This window comes from Colletotrichum graminicola, assembly GCF_000149035.1.
Source record: "Colletotrichum graminicola M1.001 genomic scaffold supercont1.36, whole genome shotgun sequence".
Classification (NCBI taxonomy): Eukaryota; Fungi; Ascomycota; class Sordariomycetes; order Glomerellales; family Glomerellaceae; genus Colletotrichum; species Colletotrichum graminicola.
The window spans coordinates 38,133-60,294 of NW_007361040.1; the positions used below are offsets into that span (position 1 = coordinate 38,133).

At 57.0% G+C, this 22,162-nt stretch overlaps 6 protein-coding genes across 6 annotated transcripts; 3 read left to right on the plus strand and 3 right to left on the minus strand.

Moving 5' to 3' along the window:
* Positions 1 to 1,248: 1,248 nt before the first annotated feature.
* Positions 1,249 to 7,155, plus strand: GLRG_08065 (AMP-binding enzyme; the record flags this gene model as incomplete). The annotated part of the gene is made up of 2 exons (XM_008098750.1): positions 1,249 to 1,716; positions 1,795 to 7,155. The coding sequence occupies 2 exons, from the start codon at positions 1,249 to 1,251 to the stop codon at positions 7,153 to 7,155; spliced, it is 5,829 nt and encodes a 1,942-aa protein (XP_008096941.1).
* Positions 7,156 to 8,858: 1,703 nt separating this feature from the next.
* On the minus strand, positions 8,859 to 10,484 carry GLRG_08066 (uncharacterized protein; the record flags this gene model as incomplete). Its single annotated transcript, XM_008098751.1, has 1 exon — positions 8,859 to 10,484. One exon carries the CDS (start codon positions 10,482 to 10,484, stop codon positions 8,859 to 8,861), a length of 1,626 nt encoding a protein of 541 aa, XP_008096942.1.
* A 1,628-nt stretch (positions 10,485 to 12,112) lies between these two features.
* On the plus strand, positions 12,113 to 13,729 carry GLRG_08067 (origin recognition complex subunit Orc5; the record flags this gene model as incomplete). The annotated part of the gene is made up of 3 exons (XM_008098752.1): positions 12,113 to 12,217; positions 12,284 to 12,682; positions 12,746 to 13,729. 3 exons carry the CDS (start codon positions 12,113 to 12,115, stop codon positions 13,727 to 13,729), a joined length of 1,488 nt encoding a protein of 495 aa, XP_008096943.1.
* Positions 13,730 to 14,153: 424 nt separating this feature from the next.
* GLRG_08068 (triose-phosphate transporter) lies at positions 14,154 to 15,910 on the minus strand (the record flags this gene model as incomplete). Its single annotated transcript, XM_008098753.1, has 2 exons — positions 14,154 to 15,425; positions 15,482 to 15,910. The coding sequence occupies 2 exons, from the start codon at positions 15,908 to 15,910 to the stop codon at positions 14,154 to 14,156; spliced, it is 1,701 nt and encodes a 566-aa protein (XP_008096944.1).
* Positions 15,911 to 16,901: 991 nt separating this feature from the next.
* On the plus strand, positions 16,902 to 18,769 carry GLRG_08069 (uncharacterized protein; the record flags this gene model as incomplete). The annotated part of the gene is made up of 2 exons (XM_008098754.1): positions 16,902 to 16,976; positions 17,033 to 18,769. The coding sequence occupies 2 exons, from the start codon at positions 16,902 to 16,904 to the stop codon at positions 18,767 to 18,769; spliced, it is 1,812 nt and encodes a 603-aa protein (XP_008096945.1).
* Positions 18,770 to 19,412: 643 nt separating this feature from the next.
* GLRG_08070 (uncharacterized protein) lies at positions 19,413 to 21,668 on the minus strand (the record flags this gene model as incomplete). The annotated part of the gene is made up of 3 exons (XM_008098755.1): positions 19,413 to 19,532; positions 19,603 to 20,148; positions 20,199 to 21,668. 3 exons carry the CDS (start codon positions 21,666 to 21,668, stop codon positions 19,413 to 19,415), a joined length of 2,136 nt encoding a protein of 711 aa, XP_008096946.1.
* Positions 21,669 to 22,162: the final 494 nt, after the last annotated feature.

Genomic DNA, 22,162 nt, shown 5'->3' on the forward strand with positions numbered 1-22,162 from the left:
GGCAGGGCCACCCAATCACTCCACTCTCTAGAACCCCCCCACATTCGACCCGAAGCCATCAGTCACGAAGTGACGAAGCCACGATAATGCCGGTCACACCCCGGCAGACACAACAGTGCCCTGCTGCGTGTTGAAGTTTATCAGATCCGCGATTCTCGCTCGGTGGCTTTTCTATTTACTCGTATACAACCCCTTAGATGAGACTGAGGCAAAAATCTCTCTTAGAGGACCGCCGATATCCGGTGTCTGCCCCGGCCTCCTCTTCGACCCACAAGCGGGCACCCTCCGATGGCGCCTTTAATCAGATCCGTTCCCTGCAACCCCGGCCAGGTACCGCTCTGTACCCTCCCTTCTTCTTTTTCTAGCGTGCACTACGAATACACTAGTGCACATGCATACATACATACATCGTACGGATACATCGTACAACTATCCGTACATTAGTGTGGTATGTAGTATAGCATCTGGCGCACGACATCATCACACGCCCCCCCTTCTGTTACCTCTCCCCTCCCTCACCCACAATAACCTATGCTATGATGGCGCCTTAGTTCAAAGGACCCGTCGTATATTTCTTGCCCTATTGGTGCTCACATCGTGTCGTGCGCAACTCATTTGCGTCTGACGTCCCCTTCGCTTGATTGGCGTCCGTCCATCGTTGGATTGTGGTAGCGAGACCCATTGGTCCGTCCGCGCCGACGCCGAATATACTCGAGTAATGGTAGGGTCTTGCTATACCCACCAGAACAACTTCATGGATTAGGGGCCTTGCCCCGTTGTGGCTCGCATCTGCCCTCCGTCATAGTCAACCGGCATGGCCAAAAAAAAAGAGTGCCCATCACAAGCCTACTCCGTTTGTCCTCCGCAGGAACCAGCTCGGTCTGCGAGGATACCAGCTCGGCCGCGGCACCAGCCATGGGGTTCGTCGATCTAGCAGATTCAGGAAGGTTGTCCTGGCTGTCATGCAAGGATACGGCCCGACGAGCTGCAGAGATGCACTTAAGAGCCTCTGGTGGTTCACAAGCCAGACTCCGTCTTGCTATGCGAAAGGGTAGCACTCCACCCTGTCACTTGATCAATTTGTCGGCCCAGAAATCCAACATCCCTCACATCTCAAAGACTGTCACAGAGGAAGTAATAATCTTGCCAGCCTGTGAAATGCTACAAGTCCAATCTTGAAGGCCTTCATAACGATCGTTGCCCCTCCCTCGCCACAACTCCTCGATCCAAAAGTAACCAAGGTGAACGATGCATTTGCGAGACGTCGACGGCGGCGGAACCGCCTACCAAGAGAACGGCCATGCTGACGGCTCAAACGGCTTGGCCAACGGTGCCGTCAACCCTTCCTCAACAAGAACCATTGTCGTGACGCCCCGGACCGAGGCCGGTGGTGTTAGCGACTTTAGACATGAACTGCTCCTTGCATGGCTGCTCGTCCTGTACCGCAACAACGACGATGGCCTCAGCCACGTAAATTGGGGATATAGAACGCGAGAGGGTCAGCAATCGTCGTCCGCGCCTCACAACAGCTTGAGCTTGAGCGAGGCGCCGTTCAAGAATAGCGAGTCGATATCCGAGGCCTTGGAGGTCATCAAGGGCCTTAGTGAGAGGGAGCTGGACAGTGACGCGCAAACAGTACCGGTGATATACTTCAACAATGGAGCGCCCGCCTCTCAAGACCACCTTGGAAAGACGCCCTCCAAGAGGTCGTACGACGTACGTGGGCCCGTTCGTGACTCTGATTCGCTTTCACGCCCCTGGCTTCATTTTCACGATGGCTGACCTTGGCTTCAGTGGACATATCAGGTCGAGACGACGATAAATGAAAGCCAGATGGTGGTGAATGCCCAATGGGACCGTGCCGCTCTTTCTTATCGCCATGCCATCTCCCAGCTCGAGTCCTTCGTGGAGATTCTCACCACAATCCTCGAAACCCCATACCGCCAAATCGGAGACACGATCGGTCCCACCGCCAAAGACCTCGAGCAGCTGTGGACATGGAACGCCGAGCTCCCGGAGAACGTGCAGAGAACCATGCAAGACATCATCGCCGAGGTGGCCAGCAATGGCCCCGACCGGCCGGCTGTCGAGTCCTGGGACGGGAACTTCACCTACGGCGATGTGGAGCGTCTCTCGACCCGCCTCGCGCGCCATCTTGTGCACCGGGGGGTCAAGGTCGGCTCGACGGTGCCCATGTGCTTCGAGAAGTCGCGGTGGACAACCGTGGCTCTTTTGGCCGTCATGAAGGCCGGCGCCGCCTTCGCGCTCACCGATCCCAGCCAGCCCGAGGCCCGTCTGCGCACCATCGTCGAACAGACTGGTGCTACTGTCATCGTAACCTCTCAGAAGCAGAGCGAGCTCGGCCGGCGCATTGCCCCTGACGGAGCGCTCATCATCGCCTCTGACGACACACTCACCCAAGATACCCTCGAACTCGCACCCGAACTGCCCTACATCCCGCCATCATCTCCCCTGTACATTCAGTTCACATCCGGGAGCACAGGAAAGCCCAAGGGTGTGATGATATCCCACGAAAACTTCACCAGTGGTGCCATCCCACGTGGCTGGGCCGTCGGCTACCGCGCGCACTCCCGCTGCTTCGATTTCGCATCGTATGCCTTCGACGTTGCCATCGACTGCATGCTCTGCACCCTCGCCGCAGGTGGTTGCCTCTGTATTCCTTCGGACGAGGACCGTATGAATGATTTGAGTGGTGCCATCCGCAACTCCAAGTGCAACATGGCGCACATGACCCCCTCAGTCGCCCGTGTCCTAGACCCGGACGTCATCCCTTCTCTCGAAGTCCTCGGCCTCGGTGGCGAGGCCGTCTCCGCGGGCGACGCCTCGACATGGAGCAAGACGACGAGCGTGATCATTGCCTACGGACCGTCAGAGTGCACCGTCGGCTGCACCATCAATAGCAACGTCAGCAGCAGCTCGACCAACATCGGCAAGGGCTGCGGCGGTCTCACCTGGATCGTCGATCCGGATGACCATGAGCGTCTGATGCCCGTGGGCGCCGTTGGCGAGCTTCTCATTGAGGGACCCGTCGTCGGCCTGGGATACCTGAACGACAAGACCAAGACCGACGAGGTCTTTATTGAGGACCCCGCCTGGCTCCTTGCAGGCGGCGGCCCTGCCCGCGGCAGACACGGTCGTCTCTACAAGACTGGCGACCTGGTCCGCTACGATCCGGACGGCACGGGGTCCATCGCCTTCGTCGGCCGCAAGGACCAGCAGGTCAAGCTCCGAGGCCAGAGAATCGAGCTGGCCGAGGTTGAGCACCACCTCAGGGACAAGATGCCCACCGGCGTCAAGATCGTGGCTGAAGTCATCAAGCCTGGCGGTAGCGAGCCCACTCTCGTCGCCTTTGTCGTCGAGCAGAAGCCTGTCGACAGCCCCGAGTCGGAAGGCGACGTCACCGTCTTCTCTTCCGAGTTCAATCAGGCCATCGCCGAGATCGACATTACGCTGGGCGCCGAAATCCCCCGCTACATGGTCCCCTCGGCCTACATCCCCCTGCGCAAAATGCCTTCCTTGGTCTCCGGCAAGATTGACCGCAAGCGTCTGCGCGAGCTCGGAGGTTCCATGTCCCGTGAGCAGGTCGCCCGCCTACGCGTGGCTCCTGCCGAGAAGAACGAGCCGGAGACGGAGATGGAGAAGGCGTTGCAGCAGGTCTGGGCCAAGATTCTCGGCGGCGAGGCCAGCATCGGTCTTCACGACAGCTTCTTCGCCCTCGGTGGCGACTCTCTTCGCGCGATGAAGCTCGTCGCCGCCGCCAGAGAGGAGGGCATCGCCCTCACCGTAGCAAGCATCTTCAGCTCCCCCACGCTCAAGGGGATGGCCGAAAATGCGACCAAGGTGTCCAAAGATGCCGAGGCCCCTGTCGCCCCCTTTTCCCTTCTGGAAGAGGGATGGAATCCCGAGGAGGCCGGCGCAGAATCTGCGAAGCTTTGCGGCATCGACGAGTCTGCGATCGAGGATATCTACCCCTGCACGCCCCTTCAGGAGGGCCTGATGGCCCTTTCTGCCAAGGTCAAGGAGGCGTACGTCGCACAAAGAGTCGTCGAGCTCGCCGACTCCGAGACGGCAGACAAGCTTCGTAACGCCTTCGACGTCACTGCCGCAGACTGCGCCATCCTTCGCACCAGGATTGTTCAGGTCCCTGGCCGCGGCCTCGCTCAGGTCGTGGTCAAGGAGGACATTGCCTGGCACGTTGGTGATGACCTCCAGGGCTACCTCGTGAAGGACCGCGAGGAGGGTATGGACCTTGGCAGGCCTCTGGTTCGGTACGCGCTCATCACCCAGAAGGAGACGGGCAAGGTGCAGTTCGTATTGACGATGCACCACGCCCTCTACGACGGCTGGTGCATGCCCCTCATCGTCGACAAGGTCAACAGGGCCTTCGACGGCGTAAGAGTCCAGCGCCCCGCAGAGTTCAAAAACTTCATCAAGTACCTCGGTAGCATGGACCGCGGCGCCGCCGAGACGTACTGGCGCGATCAGCTTCAGGGTGCCAACGGACCTCAGTTCCCCGCCCTGCCGTACGAGGGCTACCAGACGCAGGCCGACTCTCTCCTGGAGGTTTACGTGCCCTTGAGCGGCCGGCCGGCGTCCAACACTACCGTAGCGACAGTAATTCGAGGTGCGTGGGCGTACGTCGCGTCTCAATACTCTTCGTCAAACGACGTTGTCTTTGGTGAAACACTCACCGGACGTAACGCCCCCATCAGAGGCGCCGAGGAGATCGAGGGTCCCATGATCACAACCGTGCCCTTCCGTCTTCAGATCAACGGAGAGACTACTATCAGCGACTACCTCCAAGACATCCAGGATCAAACCATCCAGCAGATCCCCCACGAGCACACCGGTCTCCAGCACATTCGTCGTCTCAGCCCTGATGCCCTCGAGGCATGCGAGCTGAGGACAGGTCTTGTCCTCCACCCAAGCGCCGATGACTTCGACCAGGAGGAGTTCAACAAGTACCCCGCGAACCGCCTGGTCCCCGCCGGCGACGCAGAGGCCGCGGAGGAAGCCCTCAAGTTCAACACCTACGCCCTCATGCTCGTGTGCTCCACGGATCCCAAGGGATTCCTCGTTATGGCCTCGTTCGACTCAAAGACTGTCCAGAAGCCGCTGATGGAGAAGGCTCTGGCTCAGTTCTCGCAGGTGGCCCAGAAGCTCTGCCAGCTTACCGACACGCCGCTTGGCGATGTTGCGTACCTGACGCAGGAGGACCAGGCCGAGGTGTCTCGCTTGAGCACCGAGAGCGTGAAGAACGTTCAAGAGGAGTATCCGGAGGCCGAGAGCGTGTGGATCGTCAATCCCGCCGACTCTGGACGCCTAGCCCCGCTGGGAGTTGTCGGTGAGCTTGTGGTGGCTAGCAAGGCGGACTTGTCTTTATCTACTTTTGAGCAGCAGCCCGCGTGGGCGGAGAGCAAGGAGGCTGTCAAGTTCTACAAGACGGATCGTTTGGCAAAGTTCAGTCAAGATGGATCCGTTCAAATCACCGGAAAGAAGAGCGATCTGGTCCAGAAGTCTACCGCCTTCAGCAAGCCCCCTACGAAGCGCATCTTGGCCACGTCCGCCAAGCAGCGCCGCCTACGGACTCTCTGGAGCCACGTCCTCAAGCTTCCCGAGAGTGACATCGGTCTCAACGACAGCTTCTTCCGCCTTGGTGGCGACTCGATCGGCGCTATGAAGCTCGTCTCCGAGGCCCGTCTGGCCGGTCTCACGCTCACCGTCAACCAAGTCTTCTCCAAGAGAACGCTGTACGACATGGCCACTGTCTTGCAGGACTCAGAGCCTACACAAGGCTCCCAAGACACTGCGACAGCGCTGGCTCCTTTCGAGCTTCTCGAAAATATTGGCAATGCCCCGGAAGAGATCCTGCGGCCCCTGTTGGCTGACCCGGCGTGGAAGATCGTCGACGCCTTCCCCGCCAGACCGCTGCAAGAGGTCGCCGTCAAGGGAACCATCGAGATCCCCCGTTTCTCGGCGCGCTACGAGGCCATGTACTTCGAGAGCGACGTTGACCGTCCTCGCCTGTTCCAGAGCTGTCAGGAGCTGGTCAACCTCAACGAGGTCCTTCGGTCCGTCTTCGTGCAACACAACGGCACGTGCCTCAGCGTCGTCCTCGAGGACGTCAAGACGCCCGTTGTGGAGCACGAGATCGACGGCGATGTCGAGGCCTTTGTCAAGGACCTCTGCAACCTCGACGTCCAGACGCGCATGCCTCTCGGCTCCGTCTTTGTCAAGTGGTTCTTCGTGCACAGCAGCAGTGGCCAGTCGGCGCTCGTCTTCCGCGTCTCGCACGCGCAGTACGATGAGATCTGCCTGCCCATCATGCTGCACCAGCTATCTGCCCTGCACGAAGGCAAGCCCGTGCCCAAGTCGCTCCCCTTCTCCTCCTTCGTCGGCCACGTCGTCAAGAACAACGTCCCGCAGAGCGTCGAGTACTGGAGGGAGCTCCTCGAGGGGTCCTCGATCAACGTGCTGAAGCCCAAGACGCCCGTCACGGAGAGGCAGCACTACGCCATCGAGCGGACGTTCGACATCTCGTCCCGCTCCAAGGACGTGACCATCGCCACGCTCCCGACGGCGGCGTGGGCGCTGACGCTCGCGCGGATGCAGAAGACGCGGGACGTGACGTTCGGCGAGGTCGTCAGCGGGCGCAACATCGACTACCCCAACGCCGACATGGTGGTCGGGCCCTGCTGGCAGTACGTGCCGGTGCGGGTCAAGTTCGAGGACGGCTGGACGGTGCTGGACCTGCTCAACCTCGTGCAGAACCAGCACATCGCCAGCTCGACGCACGAGGGCGTCGGGCTGCCGGAGATCAAGAAGCTCTGCGCGCCGCACTGGCCGGAGGAGACGGACTGGTTCGACACGGTGGTGCACCAGGACGTCGAGCATGTCGAGAGCCTTGGGTTCGAGACGGCGAGCAGCAGGATGGAGACGATCTACCCGCACCAGGAGCCGCTGCGTGAGTGGAAGATCCAGGCGTTCCCGCAGGGCGACAGGTTGACGATTGAGATTGTCACGTTTGAGTCGTGGAAGGGACACGCCAAGGACCTGTTGGACGAGATCGAGACGACCTTCAAGGTTCTGCTGGGCAACCCGGGGGCGTTGTTGTTCGAGCAACGAGGGCGATGAGGTGGATTGTAAATAACGTGCCTGGGCTGCATGGGAGGGGGGTTTTGCATGTGTTTCGTTCATTGTTAACGGAGAGGCGAGTGAGTGTCTTTGTCTAGCAGAGGACCGAAGATTCCAATTTTTCTTATGTGGTTGGAGTTTTATTGATTTGAACATAAATACACATTATGATTTTAACCTTGTCGTCCCTTTTTTCAAATATCTTCTTACATTATGTTCTTCTTCTTGTTCTATCCATATTCCTCCCCCCAGTGTGTCGCTCCATGGTGGCTCCCTTCATCAGCCGCAGGTGGTTCGCCTGACCTTCGGCCGCCTTTCGAAGGCAACTTCCACTAAGCTGGCTTCTTGCAGCCTCACTCTCGATCCCCCTACAAACAGGGTGGTAGTTTCCTTCTTGCCCACACAAATAGGGCGGAAGATGGCTGATGGCTCAACCTATCACCAGTTGCCATTTTCACCGCCTCAAGCACAGAACCAATTCCACCCTGTTCACCTCATGCGTCTCCGAGGGGCCACGTTAAAGCGGCGAGCCTATTCCTCCAGCCAGAGGCATAAGCATGGTGTTGTCCCCGACACCTCTCCTCTCCTCCAGACACCGTCACATACGCTTCTTTTGCGACTCCTTCACCAGCTTCCAGCCTGATTTCCACTCGCCGCTTCAAAGCACACCAACACCAACCCCCTGTCATTATGTCTGACAACACCACCTGGAATAGCGACCTCGACCGCTTCCTTGCCGGTCTTGACGCCCCGAGCACGCCACCGACATGAGCTTCATGGATCTCCTCGACCCTACTGGCTATTATGGATCGAACTACGACTATGGAGCTCTTGGCGCTGCAGAGTCCCTGGAGCCGTGAGGCTTCTTTTTTTACCATTTGCTAACAAAGAGGGTGTCAGAACGTTGAACCAGTGGGGTTGGATGTAAGTCGCCCAGCCCAGTGTCTTCCCCCTTCCCTGACTTACGCGATGACAGTGTGGACAAGGCTGTGCTCCCTTTCCCATCCATTCCGGAATACGGTGGCGCTCATGTTTCTCAGATGGTTGATGTCTCTTTAATTTCTGACTTAGAGATGCCTCTTTCCTCCTGCCGATCTTGTGCCCCCGGGTCAGACTTCGTTTTCCAATGGCCCTCGACCCAATACGTCTTTTTTACAGTATTCATTTGTGTTTCTCCTGGTTCTTGTCAATTCATGTCTCTGAGTACTTTGTCTCATTGTGCCACTTTTTGTCCTTGCTGGCTATCATGTTTTAGTGTTGGGGGTTGGTAGTGACTGGCATTGATTGTAGTGGGGTTACGAGAGATGCAAGAGATAATACAGTAGGATCCATTTCGAATTGTTCGTAAAGATCGGATATAGACTGTAGCCCAATAGGAATGCAATGTCTATTTTTGTCGTCTCCTTGAAAACTTCAGCAACAATTCAAGCTCCCATTTCACATTTTCACCTGGCTGCTATGTCGTCCAAGCCTACAGCAGCCACATTTTCTTGCTTCGCTCGTCTGTCCACAGTCGTGGGCTGGCATGATCATACAATGACTCGGTGGATTTTCTTATATTCTATCTGGTAGTCTTGGACTTGCCATAACTCCGTAGTAGAAGCATTACATAGGCCGCAAAGACCCAGACTGGGTATTTAACCAAACGCCAACCCAGGTTCCCGTTGCTGTAGTGGATAGTAGGCAGGCGACGAACCTGCTCTTCACCGGGAAACATCCATGTCCTGAACTCCCCGGTCGATAGCCTCTAGAACTCTCTCAGTATACGCCCTCCCCGGGGCACTCATCGTAATCGAATCCTGGTGGTAGCCTTCCCCTTCCCAATGCAGTGTCCGTGGCGCAGGGTCGGCTGGGTGTAAGTCGCCGACACGCTGCGGCATGCCTCTATACCGCTTTCCACTGTCGTCGACCCAGGTGAGCATTTCCGTACGGGGGTCCTGCATCCGGGCGACGAGGTAGTCCGTGGGTGACTGCCAATCAGGGTCAGCGAGGATCAGTCTCGCGATATCGGTTTGGTCGTCCAGAAGCAGGGACAGGCGCGGCGCAGCGAGCTCTTCGGACCAGTTGTCGCCGAGAAACCGGACGATACCGGCAATCTCGCGGTCGCCGATGCCGTCGATCCACCACAGACCCTTGGCGACTTTCATGAACATGAGGTAGTGAGCGAGGATGACCAAAGCGCGAGGCCTCTTCTTGCGGCCCAGCTCGACGAAGCCCTTGGGGATAAATGTGAACCATGTAACGACGCGAAGGTTCATGATGGGACTGAAGCCGTTGGCGAGCTCCGAATAGAGAGAGCCGAGGTACTTTAGCGTGTCGTAGTACGTTGGCACGTCCTCGTAGTCCGGATCGCCGGGTTGGATAGAGGATATCATAAAGAGAAGGTCGTTGGGGATATGCTTGGCAGCCTCGTCTAGGTCGATGGGCGGGCGTATGAAGAGCTCTGCGAGCCCGGAATCCCAAAGCGTCTGGGGCGTGGCCATGTCGATCACGAGGCCGATGCCGCGCCAGACGATCATCCAATCGATGATGTAGAGATCTTTGGTGCCCTCTTCGCGGAACATTTGCGAGGACAGCGCCGTGAGGAGCAACGAGGTGGCGAGGAGAGCAGGGAACGTCTCGGGCTTACCCTCCTCGATGGCCTTGCGGTAGCCCTCGAAGGCGCGGGCGCGGTAGCGGAAGACGCGCGAGGGCGAAATGTCCTGCTTCAGGTGCTGGAGCTGGAGGGCCGACGTACCCAGCAGGCAGTCCATGAGAAAGGGCCTCTCGAAGGCGTGGCCGGGGATCTTGATTTGGAGGATGTCGTCGATCCGCTTGACGCGCCCTGCCTGGGTCGCGAAAGACGAGAAGGTGTTTGTGGTGTAGAACCACAGCAGCTTCATGTCGGTGGCATCCCTGTCGCCAGCGGGGATGAAGAGCGGCTCCCGCATGATGAGGGCGTTGTAGTCATCGTCGCTGCCGGCGTAGCTGCCCTGCCGCGAGCGTGCGGGCGAGATGGCGCCGGCAGAGGAGCTGGACGGCGACCCCGGACGAGTTTCGGAGTGGGAGTGGGACAGTGCAGGGAAGACACAATCGGCCTTGCGGAGCATGCAGTTACGGCAAACCGGGCGAGTCTCGTCGCACTTTACCTTGCGGGTCTTGCAGTTCTTGCATCCCGTACGGGACTTCTTGTGGGGGCGTTTTGAGTGGTATGGCTTGTCATCGGTGTGATTTGTGGCTGTACTATTTGTGGTCGTAGTATTTGTGGTCGTAGCATCTGTGGTTGTGGTGTCGGTAGAAGTGGTGGCAGCGGTGGAGTCTGATTCACCGGGCAATGAGAGGGGGTTCATCGTGTCATCGAAGGCCTTGGGCGTGCTCTCCAGTCTCTAATAAGCCGATGGCTGGCGCAACTTGTGCTTCTAGTAGGATTTAGAAGAGAGTGAGTTGTGGTGAGTGAGATGGAGGAGGGAAAGAGAAGACTTGGTGGTGGCAGCAGCTTCACCTATCGCTGGCGTAAAGTCCAAGGTAAGACACCGAGAAGATGCTCGGGCCTCGTTCCCAAGGGACGATCTCCAACGGCCGGACGGGGGAAGAACTGTCGTCGGGGTTGAAACAAAGTTCTGTGTGTGGGTGACACTGCTGGCGGAATGGCACGGTTGGTTATTAGATGAAGCCTTTCGAGACGCTTTGCACGGATTGAGTCGGCCGAGCTTTGGTCCAGTCACTTTACCCCTGGAACCTGGAAGCCGTTGCTCTGAAATAAACTGACCAAGTCACTTGAGCCGAGTCGAGCTGTGTACACGTATGAGGCCTCACGCCGACTCAAGCTGCTTTTTGCCAAGTTGAGTGTTGGTTTCATTCGGCTTATAGCCACAATCGAGAATGTCATTTGCCCCACACGAGCTGGCTAATTGGTGGTTCCGTTCCGCTGGGGGGAGGGTCATTGATATCAGCTGGTCCTACTTACTCAGTTAACGCAGAGGGTTGTTGACTTGGTTCGGTACATGCTTACCTTGCTCAGGCGAGGCGGCTAACAGAAGCACGATATTGGAGTACACTATTACTATGCAATGGTTCATTCAAGAGTCCACGCAATCAAACAGAAAGCAGGTGGGAGGGCAAACAAGGCATGTGCATAAAGTACAGATAAGCGGCTGACGTACGCAAGCCATCTACCCAGTAGCATGCTAAAATTATCATTTAAGAGACATAACGACGACAACTGCGCCTTCCACCCGCAGCGCCTCCTGCCCGTCGCTCAGTCCGCCCTCTATGGGTTGCCCTTTTTGGCCTTGGGGAGGGGGGGGGGTTCGACGTGATTGTTTGAACTCCGGCACGAGGAAGCTGACGAGCACGGCCGGACGTGAGAACGAGTGTATGAGAATAAGAGGCACGTGGGGAGGTTTCTGGTAAGCTGCGCATTGTGTCAAAGTAGTTTGATGGTGGCGACCCGGCGCAAGCTGCAGAGACGCTTTGGCCCCAACACGGGCCCTTCTCCGAACCCCTTCCAGGGTGTCTGCCTACCGTATACGGATACACGCGGTAAGTTGGGCTTTAGTTACTGCACAGGCTAACGGCAAGGGGTATCGCGGCCGCTGGAAAGGGGTTGGCGTGCTGGCAGAAAGCAGGAGCCTGGATGGGTGAGTGGCAAGCAAGTGGATGGGGGGACAGGTGGGTTTATTGACCGCCTACCATATTGGGCTTAGCGCTATGGGTACCGACCTTGCCTCTTGCCGTTAGCTCGTGCAGTAGCTAAAGCCCAACTTACCGAGTGTCTACGGTAATCATCTGGCATCATCCCTGTCTATTCTGGAGCGGTCACATGATCGCGCGTCTTCGCTGGCTCCTCCCCCGGGACGGCGTACGCGATGGACCAGCCCTATCCCAGGCTAATGCTGACCTACCCTCTCCCGGAGGCTTTGACGGTGCTCTCATTACTCTAAAAAGCTTGAGAAATTGTGAGATGGCCCCAATTGAGATGTCATCTCTCTTTCAGCTTCCAGAAGAGCTTCTTCTGTCACCTCTATATGACCGCTTCCCCTGCCGAGAACATCAAATCCGTTCCCTGGCTACCCTCCTCCATGTAAGCCGCAGCCCTTGACGAACGCCTCTGTCTGTTTTCTAAATCAATCTTTAACTTAATATCCAGTCCGCAGCCGCGCCTTGCAAGAACCTTGTTGTATACGGCACCGAAGCTACCGGCAAGTCTGCAGTCGTCGAGTCTCTTCTGCAAACTCTTTCCAAACCCTCCCATGAGCAACCAGAAACCGAAACTTCCCTAAATTTTGCCATCGTCAACTCCATACAGTGTATCACTGGCCGCCACCTATTCGAGAGGACCGTCGCTGCCGTGGTTGACTCCATAAAATGGGACGCACCGCCCAGGAAATGCGAGACTCTGGCGCAGTTGGTGGTTGAGCTGTGCAAGATGCTCAAGTACACCCAACGGCCCCAGGGCTGGCGTTTCGTACTCGTCTTCGACGCGATCGACCGGCAGCGAGATGCTCCTCCGACACTCCTTCAAGCACTAGCAAGGCTACCTGAAGTGGTCAGCGGACTTCCCGATCCAAACTCGTCCAGACCCTGAAAGCTAACCCTCTCGCCCCCGCAGATACCTTGCTTGACCTGTGTTTTCATTGTAACTGCACCGTCTCCCGCCTTCCTTCGAACCTCCTTCGCACCGCATATCCAGTTCCCGAACTATACCAAACAAGAGTTTGTAAAGATTCTCTCCGTCAACCCGCCGCCCCCAACCCCGACGACTACCCAGGACGACACAAACTTCCTTTGGACCCGCTTCTGCGGCGCTGTATGCGACGCTCTCACGACCTCGGCCTCTCGCACTCTGCCCTCGTGCCGCCACAGCTGCGAAGCCCTTTGGCCTCGCTTCACGGCGCCAATTCTCGCCCGCACGCACGGCCCGCGCGAGTTCTCCAAGCTTCTCATCGCTTCGCGCATGCACTTTCAGGACGAAAGCCTGCTGAACCCAAGTATCGTCTCTGTCAAGCCCGGCGCGGCGTCCTTGGCACCCGACGTGAACGGATCCGGACCCGGCCTCGTCGGAACACCGTCCAAGCACGCAGCGGCGCAGCAGCAGGCGATGAGTACTGCCACCACAGACCTGACGACGCTGCTGCCGACGACGACGCGCCTGTTGCTGCTGGCGGCGTACCTGGCATCGCACAACGCCGCCAAGCACGATCTGGTGCTCTTTTCGACGTATCACCACGGCCGACGCAAGCGCCGCGGCGGAGGCTTCGTGGCGCCGAAACGCGGCCGACCTAGCAAGCACAAGAAGATTTCGCGCAAGCTGCTCGGCGCGCACGCCTTCGTTCTCGAGCGCATGCTCGCCATCTTCGCCGCCGTGCGGAGCGAGTGGGCTGCCGACGGCGGGTTTGCCACCGGGAGCGTGGTTGATGGAGACGTCGGTATGGCGATTTCGACCCTTGCCAGCTTGCGGCTGTTGATGAGGGTCGGCACGGCAGGCGACCCGACGGACAGGGGCGGCAAGTGGAGGATTAATGTGGGATGGGATATCATCAGAGGTGTGGGGAGAAGTCTCGGTATCGAGGTAGAGGAATGGCTCGTTGATTGAGGAGGGGTCGGTCCGTCTCAAGACATGTTGCATACTGCTACGTATGGGACGACATTTCTCATGATAATATTACAAGATGACTGCTCGACGGATGAATACCCATTTTATGACTTTTTGCCTGGAGCTCGACGTATGTATACCCGTCCGATTCAATCAAACGCCGCATGATTTTTTTGAGCTGAGTGCCGGCCTTTCGGATCACTTGCAAATGCCTACCTGTATCTAGGTAGTGTGCCCTACTGGGGATGACCTTCCTGCTGTCTTACAGATGCCCAATAACATCTTACCCCAAGCGACCAACCAAATATACATTGTTCTCATCCATCCGTAGTCGCCATACCAGGGTGGCGCTGATCATGATTGCATACTGAAACTCCTGCGACCCGTTACCCTAAAATTACCGTTTGCACAAAAGCCTCCCCGTCTAATGGTCTCCGACCCGCCAGGTGTCCTCCTGCTTGGTGCCCGGTGCGAGCCAGGCAGCGTTACTCGCGCCTCGGGCTCGGCCATTGCTGGGCCCATCTGATTTCTTGGAGTCTTCGCTCCTCCGAGGAGAGGGCCCATTGCTAAACGACTGAAATGGGCCCGCGGAGACCATGGGGCTCTCGTAGACAGGCGCGTTCTGGCTTGCGTTGAAGGCGTCTCTGGTGTTCAGGGGCAGAAGAGGCTCCTCCTTGATCTCCATCATCTTGGCCTTGCGATCCGCCTTGTCCCGGTCATGGGTTCGGTCGTAGAGGTAGAGGCCAAGGAAGGTCATCAAGATGCCGACTCCCTGGAGCGGTGTCGTTGGGTTCCGGAACCAAATGATGGCAATGACAATGACGAACACGCGCTTAATCAGGCTTGCAACGGAGTAAGTTACTGGTGAAACGAGCGACAAGAGGACAAAGGCAAGGATGTTTTGTCCAAAGTGGAAGGTGCCGTTGAAGATGAACTCAATGGTCAAACGGCCGTGATCAAAAGACCCCACTTTGTTGTTCAAGTCGACCGCTCCATCATGAAGGACATCGCCAATGATGCCGATGCCCTCGCTCCAGAGCCAGATTGGCACCGTCAAGATAAAGGCCATGCCTGAGGAGTAGCAGAGCAGGTTCAGCTTGTCAAGCTTTTGCGACCTGGCTGATTGGCCCTCAGCTTCGGCCTTGGCAGCTTCGTTGAAGAGTCGTTTGGAAAAGATGTTCTGCGTCACGAAAATGATGGTAGCGAGGAGAGCATAAAAAATGCCCAACAGTTCGCCGCTGTATTTGTTGTGCTTGCCAGAGCAAGCCAGCATAACCCCAAAAGTCAAGGGGACCAACGACAGATACGTGTTAACTGAGTACCGGATGTTGAAGATCAACCGGTAGGCCAGAACCGTAAACAAGGGAGAGAGGCCCTTTATTGTGTGGACGAGCGAGACAGGGATCTTTGATGTCGCCGTCGAGCTCAACAAGTGACCGAAGATCTGGAACGCGGCAAGAGGCATGGTGGTCTGAATGACGTCGCGGGAAGGGTAGCGGATCCCATGCTTGAGTGCCGGTATCGCAGTCTTTAGGCTTGGGAAGACATTGGCAAGCCAGGCAAATAGGACACAGTAGGTCGCCACGAAAGCAAACTGGATGAGGGTGAGTGTCGCGGGTTTATCGAAGGCCGTGAGGATGGATTTCGAGGACGTATTGGTCAGAGCGGATGAGGTGTACCAGAGGACACAAAGTCCCTGCGGTGCCATTGTCAGCGCAAATGAAGCGGCAGGATTACGACCAGAGCACTTACGATCAGCTTGGGGGAAACGGGAGCCCGCAGCGCATCGGCGATCTCATGAGCGTTCTGACCGACGCTTCCACCTCTTGTCCGTATGTTGTGAATGGCATCGCCCAGGCTCTTTTGTTTGCCGTGACCGTACCGTGTTGCCGGTGGCTGGCTTGCTGGGCCCCATCTTATCCCACGCCCCTGAAGGCTCTCCCTCCGAGGTTGCCAGCGGTCGCCGCCGCTAGATGCGCCGGGAAGCGCATAGCCGTTTGTCTTTCCAGGACTCGAGGTCCTTGAAGCGTTGGTGAGATGAGAATCGATGTGATCCGGGAACTTCTCCATGCCGCCGTCGGCAGAGAGGGTGATGCTGTCGCTGTGCGGTCTTGGTGGGTGTTGCGACCGATTAACCGAAGATGTTTGTATTGTAGAGCCAGAGGTTGTGGAGTGATTCATGACGCGAATGCCGGGGGGGGTTTGGCGGGGACTTAATTAAGTCTGGTGTCGTCGTCGTAGCTTGGTACTATTGCTTGGCCTTGTGGACTTTGCATCCGATTATAAACGAGTGACTTTTGCGACAACTATGCGCAAGAAACTTAGAGATGGGTCAGGTAAAGCATTGTTCTGGCGTCGTGGAGAGTCGATATCAGACGGGGTGCGCTCTGATGATGGTAATGCGTTGACGGCTGCATGGAAAAGCCTCGAGGCCAGGGCAACATTTACCAAAGTTAGCTCGGTAGGTGATCTTGTACCAGGGGAGCTGTCCTCATCTCGAACAATCGGAAAATCCCACGGTGCTGCATCAGCTGGGAATGGCTAGTGTTCAGTGGCTGGATGGATCCCTGCAAAGCCAGGGGCAAACGCACCCCCACGGCGCCCACTAGGTAGTGTACGGATACAGTGCCGTATGTACGGAGTACAGAAGAAGCCCGCCCACCAAGCCCGCTGGAAGGACCGGCGCGGCCGGGTGGCACTGTCAAGTGCAGCTGGCTGGATTATCCTTAGTCCTGTCCTCCGAGTGCCTGCACCGTGAACCCGCAAACCAGCGCCGGACTGGGTCCGAGCTTCTTGGTACCTGTATATCCGTACTTCTTCGCGGTACGTACCGCCATCGAGCCTCCCTCACAAGTGGCTCATTGGAGTTGGAGACCCACTTAATCGTTGTTCAGCCTCCAAAAGTTTGGCGCGCTTGTCACGCATCGCCAGTCGCCTCCAGCAGGCTGCTAGCTCATCGAATTCTCCCACGCGCACCCGGCCCCGTAGCATCGTCGGTGTTTTCATCTTCATTTCAACGCAGTGCGTCCACAGGCCAGCTCTTGTTCTATGGTTTTCAAAGCATGCGCCCTCGCCAAGACCCGAGACGATTCATAATACTAGGACTGTTCTGCTACGTCGTAACGCAAGCCACACCAAAAGCCTTCAGCTCGAAGGCGCAATTCGATTCAGGATGGCGGCCCCAAAAATGACCAAGAACCAGATGCGGAGGGCGAAGAAGAAGGAACAGAAGAAGGCACAGGCAGAGGTGCGTTTCCCTAAGTTGATGTGCGCGTGATCCGTACTGATATGGAAAGCAACCAGACCGCGTCGAAAACACCTGAACCCAAAGACGAGAAGAAGCCAGATGAGGCCGAGACACAGGAGAAGACCGGTGACGAGCTCGAAGTTAAGAAGGATGATGCCACCAACGTTAAAATCGAAGTTGATGGTCCTGCCGACGACTTCGACCTCGATGACGAGAGGTTTGCCGCTTTCAAAGACATTTTCTCAAAATTCGGTGTCTCATTAGACGAGGACGAAGTCGCAAAAGAAGCCAACGCCGGCAACCAGGGCGAGGTGTTGTGGGACGACGACGACATTCCCAGCGAGGATGAGGAGGCTTCGGGACAGACTAAGCTTTCCAAGAAGAAGCGGAAGCAGCTCAACAAACTCTCGATCGCAGAGCTCAAGGCACTGGTCAAGATTCCCGATGTGGTGGAGTGGCAGGACACATCGTCTTCGGATCCGCGACTTCTCGTGCAGATCAAGGCGCAAAGAAACGTGGTTCCTGTTCCCGGTCACTGGCAGCTGAAGAGAGAGTACCTGTCCTCGAAGCGAGGTATCGAGAAGCCACCCTTCCGGTTACCAAAGTTCATCGCCGAGACGGGCATCACGGAAATGCGTGACGCTGTTTTAGAGAAGCAGGAGCAGCAGTCGCTCAAGCAAAAACAGCGAGAGCGCGTTGCGCCCAAGATGGGCAAGCTGGACATTGACTACCAGAAGCTCTACGATGCCTTCTTCCGTTTCCAGACCAAGCCCGAGCTGACACGGTTCGGCGAGGTCTACTACGAGGGCAAGGAAAGCGAGGTTGATTTCCAACACTTTAGGCCAGGTGAACTGACCGAAGCCACAAAAGAGGCCCTAGGCATGCCGCCTGGTGCCCCTCCACCCTGGCTCATCAATCAGCAGCGCTTCGGCCCCCCTCCCTCATATCCCTCTCTCAAGATCCCGGGACTCAATGCGCCGCCGCCCCCAGGCGGGTCTTGGGGTTTCCATCCCGGTGGCTGGGGTAAGCCTCCTGTGGATGAGTTCAATCGTCCCCTATACGGTGGTGACGTCTTCGGTCTCACAAATCAGGCCGGCGCGCAGGTGGCGCCGCCGGCTGTCCAGCCCCTGGGTACTGGTGAGCCCGTCGAGAAGACGCTCTGGGGTGAGCTTCAACCCCGCGACGAGGAGTCCGAAGAGGAAGATTCAGAAGAAGAGTCGGAAGACGAGGAGGAGGAAGACGAGGAGGTCGCCGCCGGCCGCGCGTCGCCGAGCGGCATCGAGACCTCGGGCGGCATGGTATCCTCCGTGCCGACGGACTACCCGGGCCACGGCGTTGAGACCTCAGTGGCGGGCGAGATGGACCTGCGGAAGCAGAGACGCGGATTCGACACTGAGGAGAGCTCGCACCCCCGCTCCGCGTACCAGGTCATCCCTGAGCGCCAACAGCGCACCGAGGGCTTCTTCGGCAGCGACAGGGTCTACGACCTCAACCAGCAAAAGGCTGCCGGTAACGTGCCGGTGCTTGGCCAAGAGGATGACACCCGCAAGCGCAAGAAGCCCGGTGACGTCGACGTCGCGCTCGACCCCGACGCCCTGCAGAACAGCGACGGCATCAGCAAGGAAGAGCTGCGGCGCCGGTTTGAGGAGGGCAAGCGCGAGGAGGGTATCGGCGCCAAGTGGGCGTACGAGGAGGATCTATCCGAGATGATTGCGCAGGAGTCGAGGAAGAGGCAAAAGGTCGACGAGAAGCGCAACGAGGAGAAGAAGAAGCAGAGCAAGTACAGGTTCTAAAGGCTTCGGAAGAAGACTGGGTTTTGTTCCTTCTCCTTCTCCCCCGGGCGGTCTTGGGCTATCGGTTGTCGTTGTATACTTTTTGTGTCTCCCATGGAGACTGGCGAGTTGCGCTCGAGTCGAACGTGTTATTTTTCATGTGCAATAGGGCAAGCGGTGCTAGGCTGGCTGGCATACAGGAATTTCAAACGCATATTTTCAAGTTGAAGATTGTATCGAGTCTCGCAAATGGTATCTCGATGAGTGGAGGGCAACCAACTCTGCTGTTGTCGACCCTGGCCTACATGTCTCAACACTTTCTGCAGTTTATTCCGCCCGCCCTCAAATACCTCGGCGCATGCACTTGTAAAGTAGCTGGGTGCCGTTTGCAAGCAAAGCCAGTTATTAATCATCCCTGACGCCTTTATTTGTCCATATCTACCTGCGTCACTAAATCATATCATGCTACGCCAAATGCCTAATGCAGATGCATCCGCTTGCCAGCCATTGAAAGCAGACACCATCCCACATCCCATCACCTCCTTTTCGAACTTCAAATGTCTTTTGTAAGCAATCGCTTTTTTGGCACGAGTCTCCATCGGGTCTTTGGCGCTAGCGCTGGCGCTGGCTTTGGGTTTGGTTGTTCTGCCGGTTGCTGGATCTTCTAGGTCCGTTCTACGGCTGGTATGTTGAAGCACTGGTTGCACACCCAATCTGGCTCTTCGACGTCCATCTTCGCGTTCTCGCTGATGCAGTCCGAGTGATAGAGACGCTTGGCGCAGCTCTTTTCATTTTGTTTGTCCACGTTAGCCATGTCATTTTGCACAAGACCCTCTGAGTAGTGGGAATCTTACCGTGTTGGAACACAAGAGCAACCTCGGTCCAAGGACGGCCAGTCCGCAGACCTGGCACCCAGCAGCGCTCTTCCGAATGTGCGGTCCTTGTGGCGACCCGTTGGGTGCCGGTGCCGCATATCGGCCGTTTTCCATGCCCAGCTCTGCCCTGCAAGCGGAAATATGCTTAAGAGCCTCTTCGACAGTATCATGATCGAGGCTGCCCCTAGCCAAGAGGTACGTGAGATGCTTTCCAAACTCCAGCATGCGAGAAGTCGAGGACAGTAGCCAGTCTGACTTAACTTTGACGAAACTCAGCCAGGCAGGAGGGAAGTAGATATTCGACGTAATGCGCTTCGTAAGCATAAACTTGTCCCATTCCTGCATGTACTCCCTCTCGTCGGGCGGGACATCTGAGAAGTCTGCCAGGGCGTCTCGGTGCCATTGGATGAGCCATTCGTCACTTGGTTCAGGCTTTCTGTACTCAGTGCCCGGTTGTAACTCAGCCCGCGTGATTGGGTCATACAACGGTTGCCCAATATCCGGAATAAGTAGTTTTGAACGTGTCTACGGCATGTGAGCAGGGTCCTCAAAGAATATCCAGACACAGAACAAACCTGCGCGGGCTTAGTGGGCGGCTGTTTACTGGCCCGCCCCTGTGGCTGAGCTCCCGGCGTGCTCTTATCTTCAGTCCCGAAACGTGAAGTCACGTATGACAAGTTTCCTTCCGCAAACTGGTCCAAATCGAATGCCTTCGTGGGCCGGCGTAAAACAAACGGCTCAGGGCCGAATGAATATGTCTCGTAGCGATGGGCAACCTCAAACTCTGCCGCTTTCACGCGGGACTGCGGCCGGTACTCATACTCGTCGTGCAGGCTTATCAAATGCGCTTGGAGCTGGGGAAGAGAGCTATGCGGCATGCCACACGTGATGCAACGGAAGGAATCCAGGCATACCTTCTCACTCGGTAGGTAGTAAGTAACGCTGCCTTCCTCGACAGGGTTTGCGGTGCCAGGTTTCTTGCGTTTCTTATTCCTTCCTTGGGCCTTATCACTGAGTACTTTTAGGTTATAGTTCTTGGTGGTGCCGCGTACTCGAAGCGACCGGTTCGGGGTCAGTTCTTCCTCGGCGTCCTCGTCGGCATGAGCTTCTCCGTTGACAAGGCCGTTTCTGAGAGCCCTAACTGGAGTTCCGGGGGGACTCTCGTACAGCGGCTCGATAACGCCATTGTTGACCAGAGGGTCTTGCGGCACAAGGGTCCCAGACACAGTGATGGAGGGCTCGACACCTGCCTCGACGGCGCGAATTTGACCTGCCTCAAAGGCAGTGGCCCACGAAGCGTCGACGTCAATAACGTGATCTGTCGGTGCGAGGGATTGCGGAGTCTTCTTGACTTTGAGGTTCAGCAACGCCCGCCGCCTCGAGAACAAGTCGGACGATGCTGCAGTGAGTACCCAATGTATGGTATCTGACTGCCTGGAAGAACCATACTCGTCGCCGGAAGAGTTGATGGTGATGGGCGGCCAGTAGGTCGGGCCAGCGGCTTCCATCTCAACACAGAGGCGATAAGAATCGGCGAGGTCGAAGGAGCCGTCATCGTCGCGGTTGATTCGCATGCTGTCCTCAGGGATGTAGAAGGGGCGCGGCAGGCCGATGCGTGCTACGCGGTATGGACCGCCGGGATCCTTGAAGGATCTGATATCGCAGAGTTGGCTGTTACAGTACAACAAGACGTCGCCGGCCTTGGTTACATGGGAAAGCGAAACCTTGCATCGTGCTTTGAGGTTCACGACATCATCAGAAGGGACGGCAGAGACCCTCTTGGAGGCCCTGTGAAAGATCCTGTTGACTTGGACGCGTAGATTGCGCTGCAGGTCGCCGACGTCTCGAGCTTGAAATATCTGATCTTGGAGCTGGTGCTCGGCGTCGAAGCATCGGCGCTTGGCCGGGCGGCCGTCGCCGTGGCCATTGGGAACAACTCTAGAGGCAGCGGCTTTCTGAGCCGACGACTGGGTATTACCCATGCCTTGTAAGATATTCCTCTGGAGAAAAGGGGTGCTGCGCTGGCGCCGCGAAGGAAGCGTCATAGCTGGCAAAGGGGGACCATGAGAGGTGTATGGAAGAGGCGAGGCCCGTTTTGTGTGTTTCGGAATAGGGTCAAAGAAGCTTGAACGAATTCAACCTACTTTGGGCGGCGTGGCGCCTTATTTCGCAGCAAAGCCCACTTGGACAAGCAGTAGCAGTCTTGACGCTGGTGCTCATTCAAGACGCCATCCAAGTGAGAGCTTTGGCAAAGCCTTTGTGATGAGAAACAACCGCGGATGTTCCCCTTGGTGCTGATTGCGTCTCATAAGCGATACATTCGACTAAGGGAATGGATGTCTCATGAGTAGGACGCAAAGGTGATGGTCTGCTCACTCAGAAGTTGTTGTGGTGAGCGATGCGACTGGACGGCCGAGACGACGGGCGGGACCGAGGTAGACAGACGCGACCGCGACTTTGCTTTTGGCTGAAGTGAATAAGTAGCCCAGGTAGGACTTGACTACCTGACTCGGCGGGTCAGCGGTGGGAGAAGTGAGTT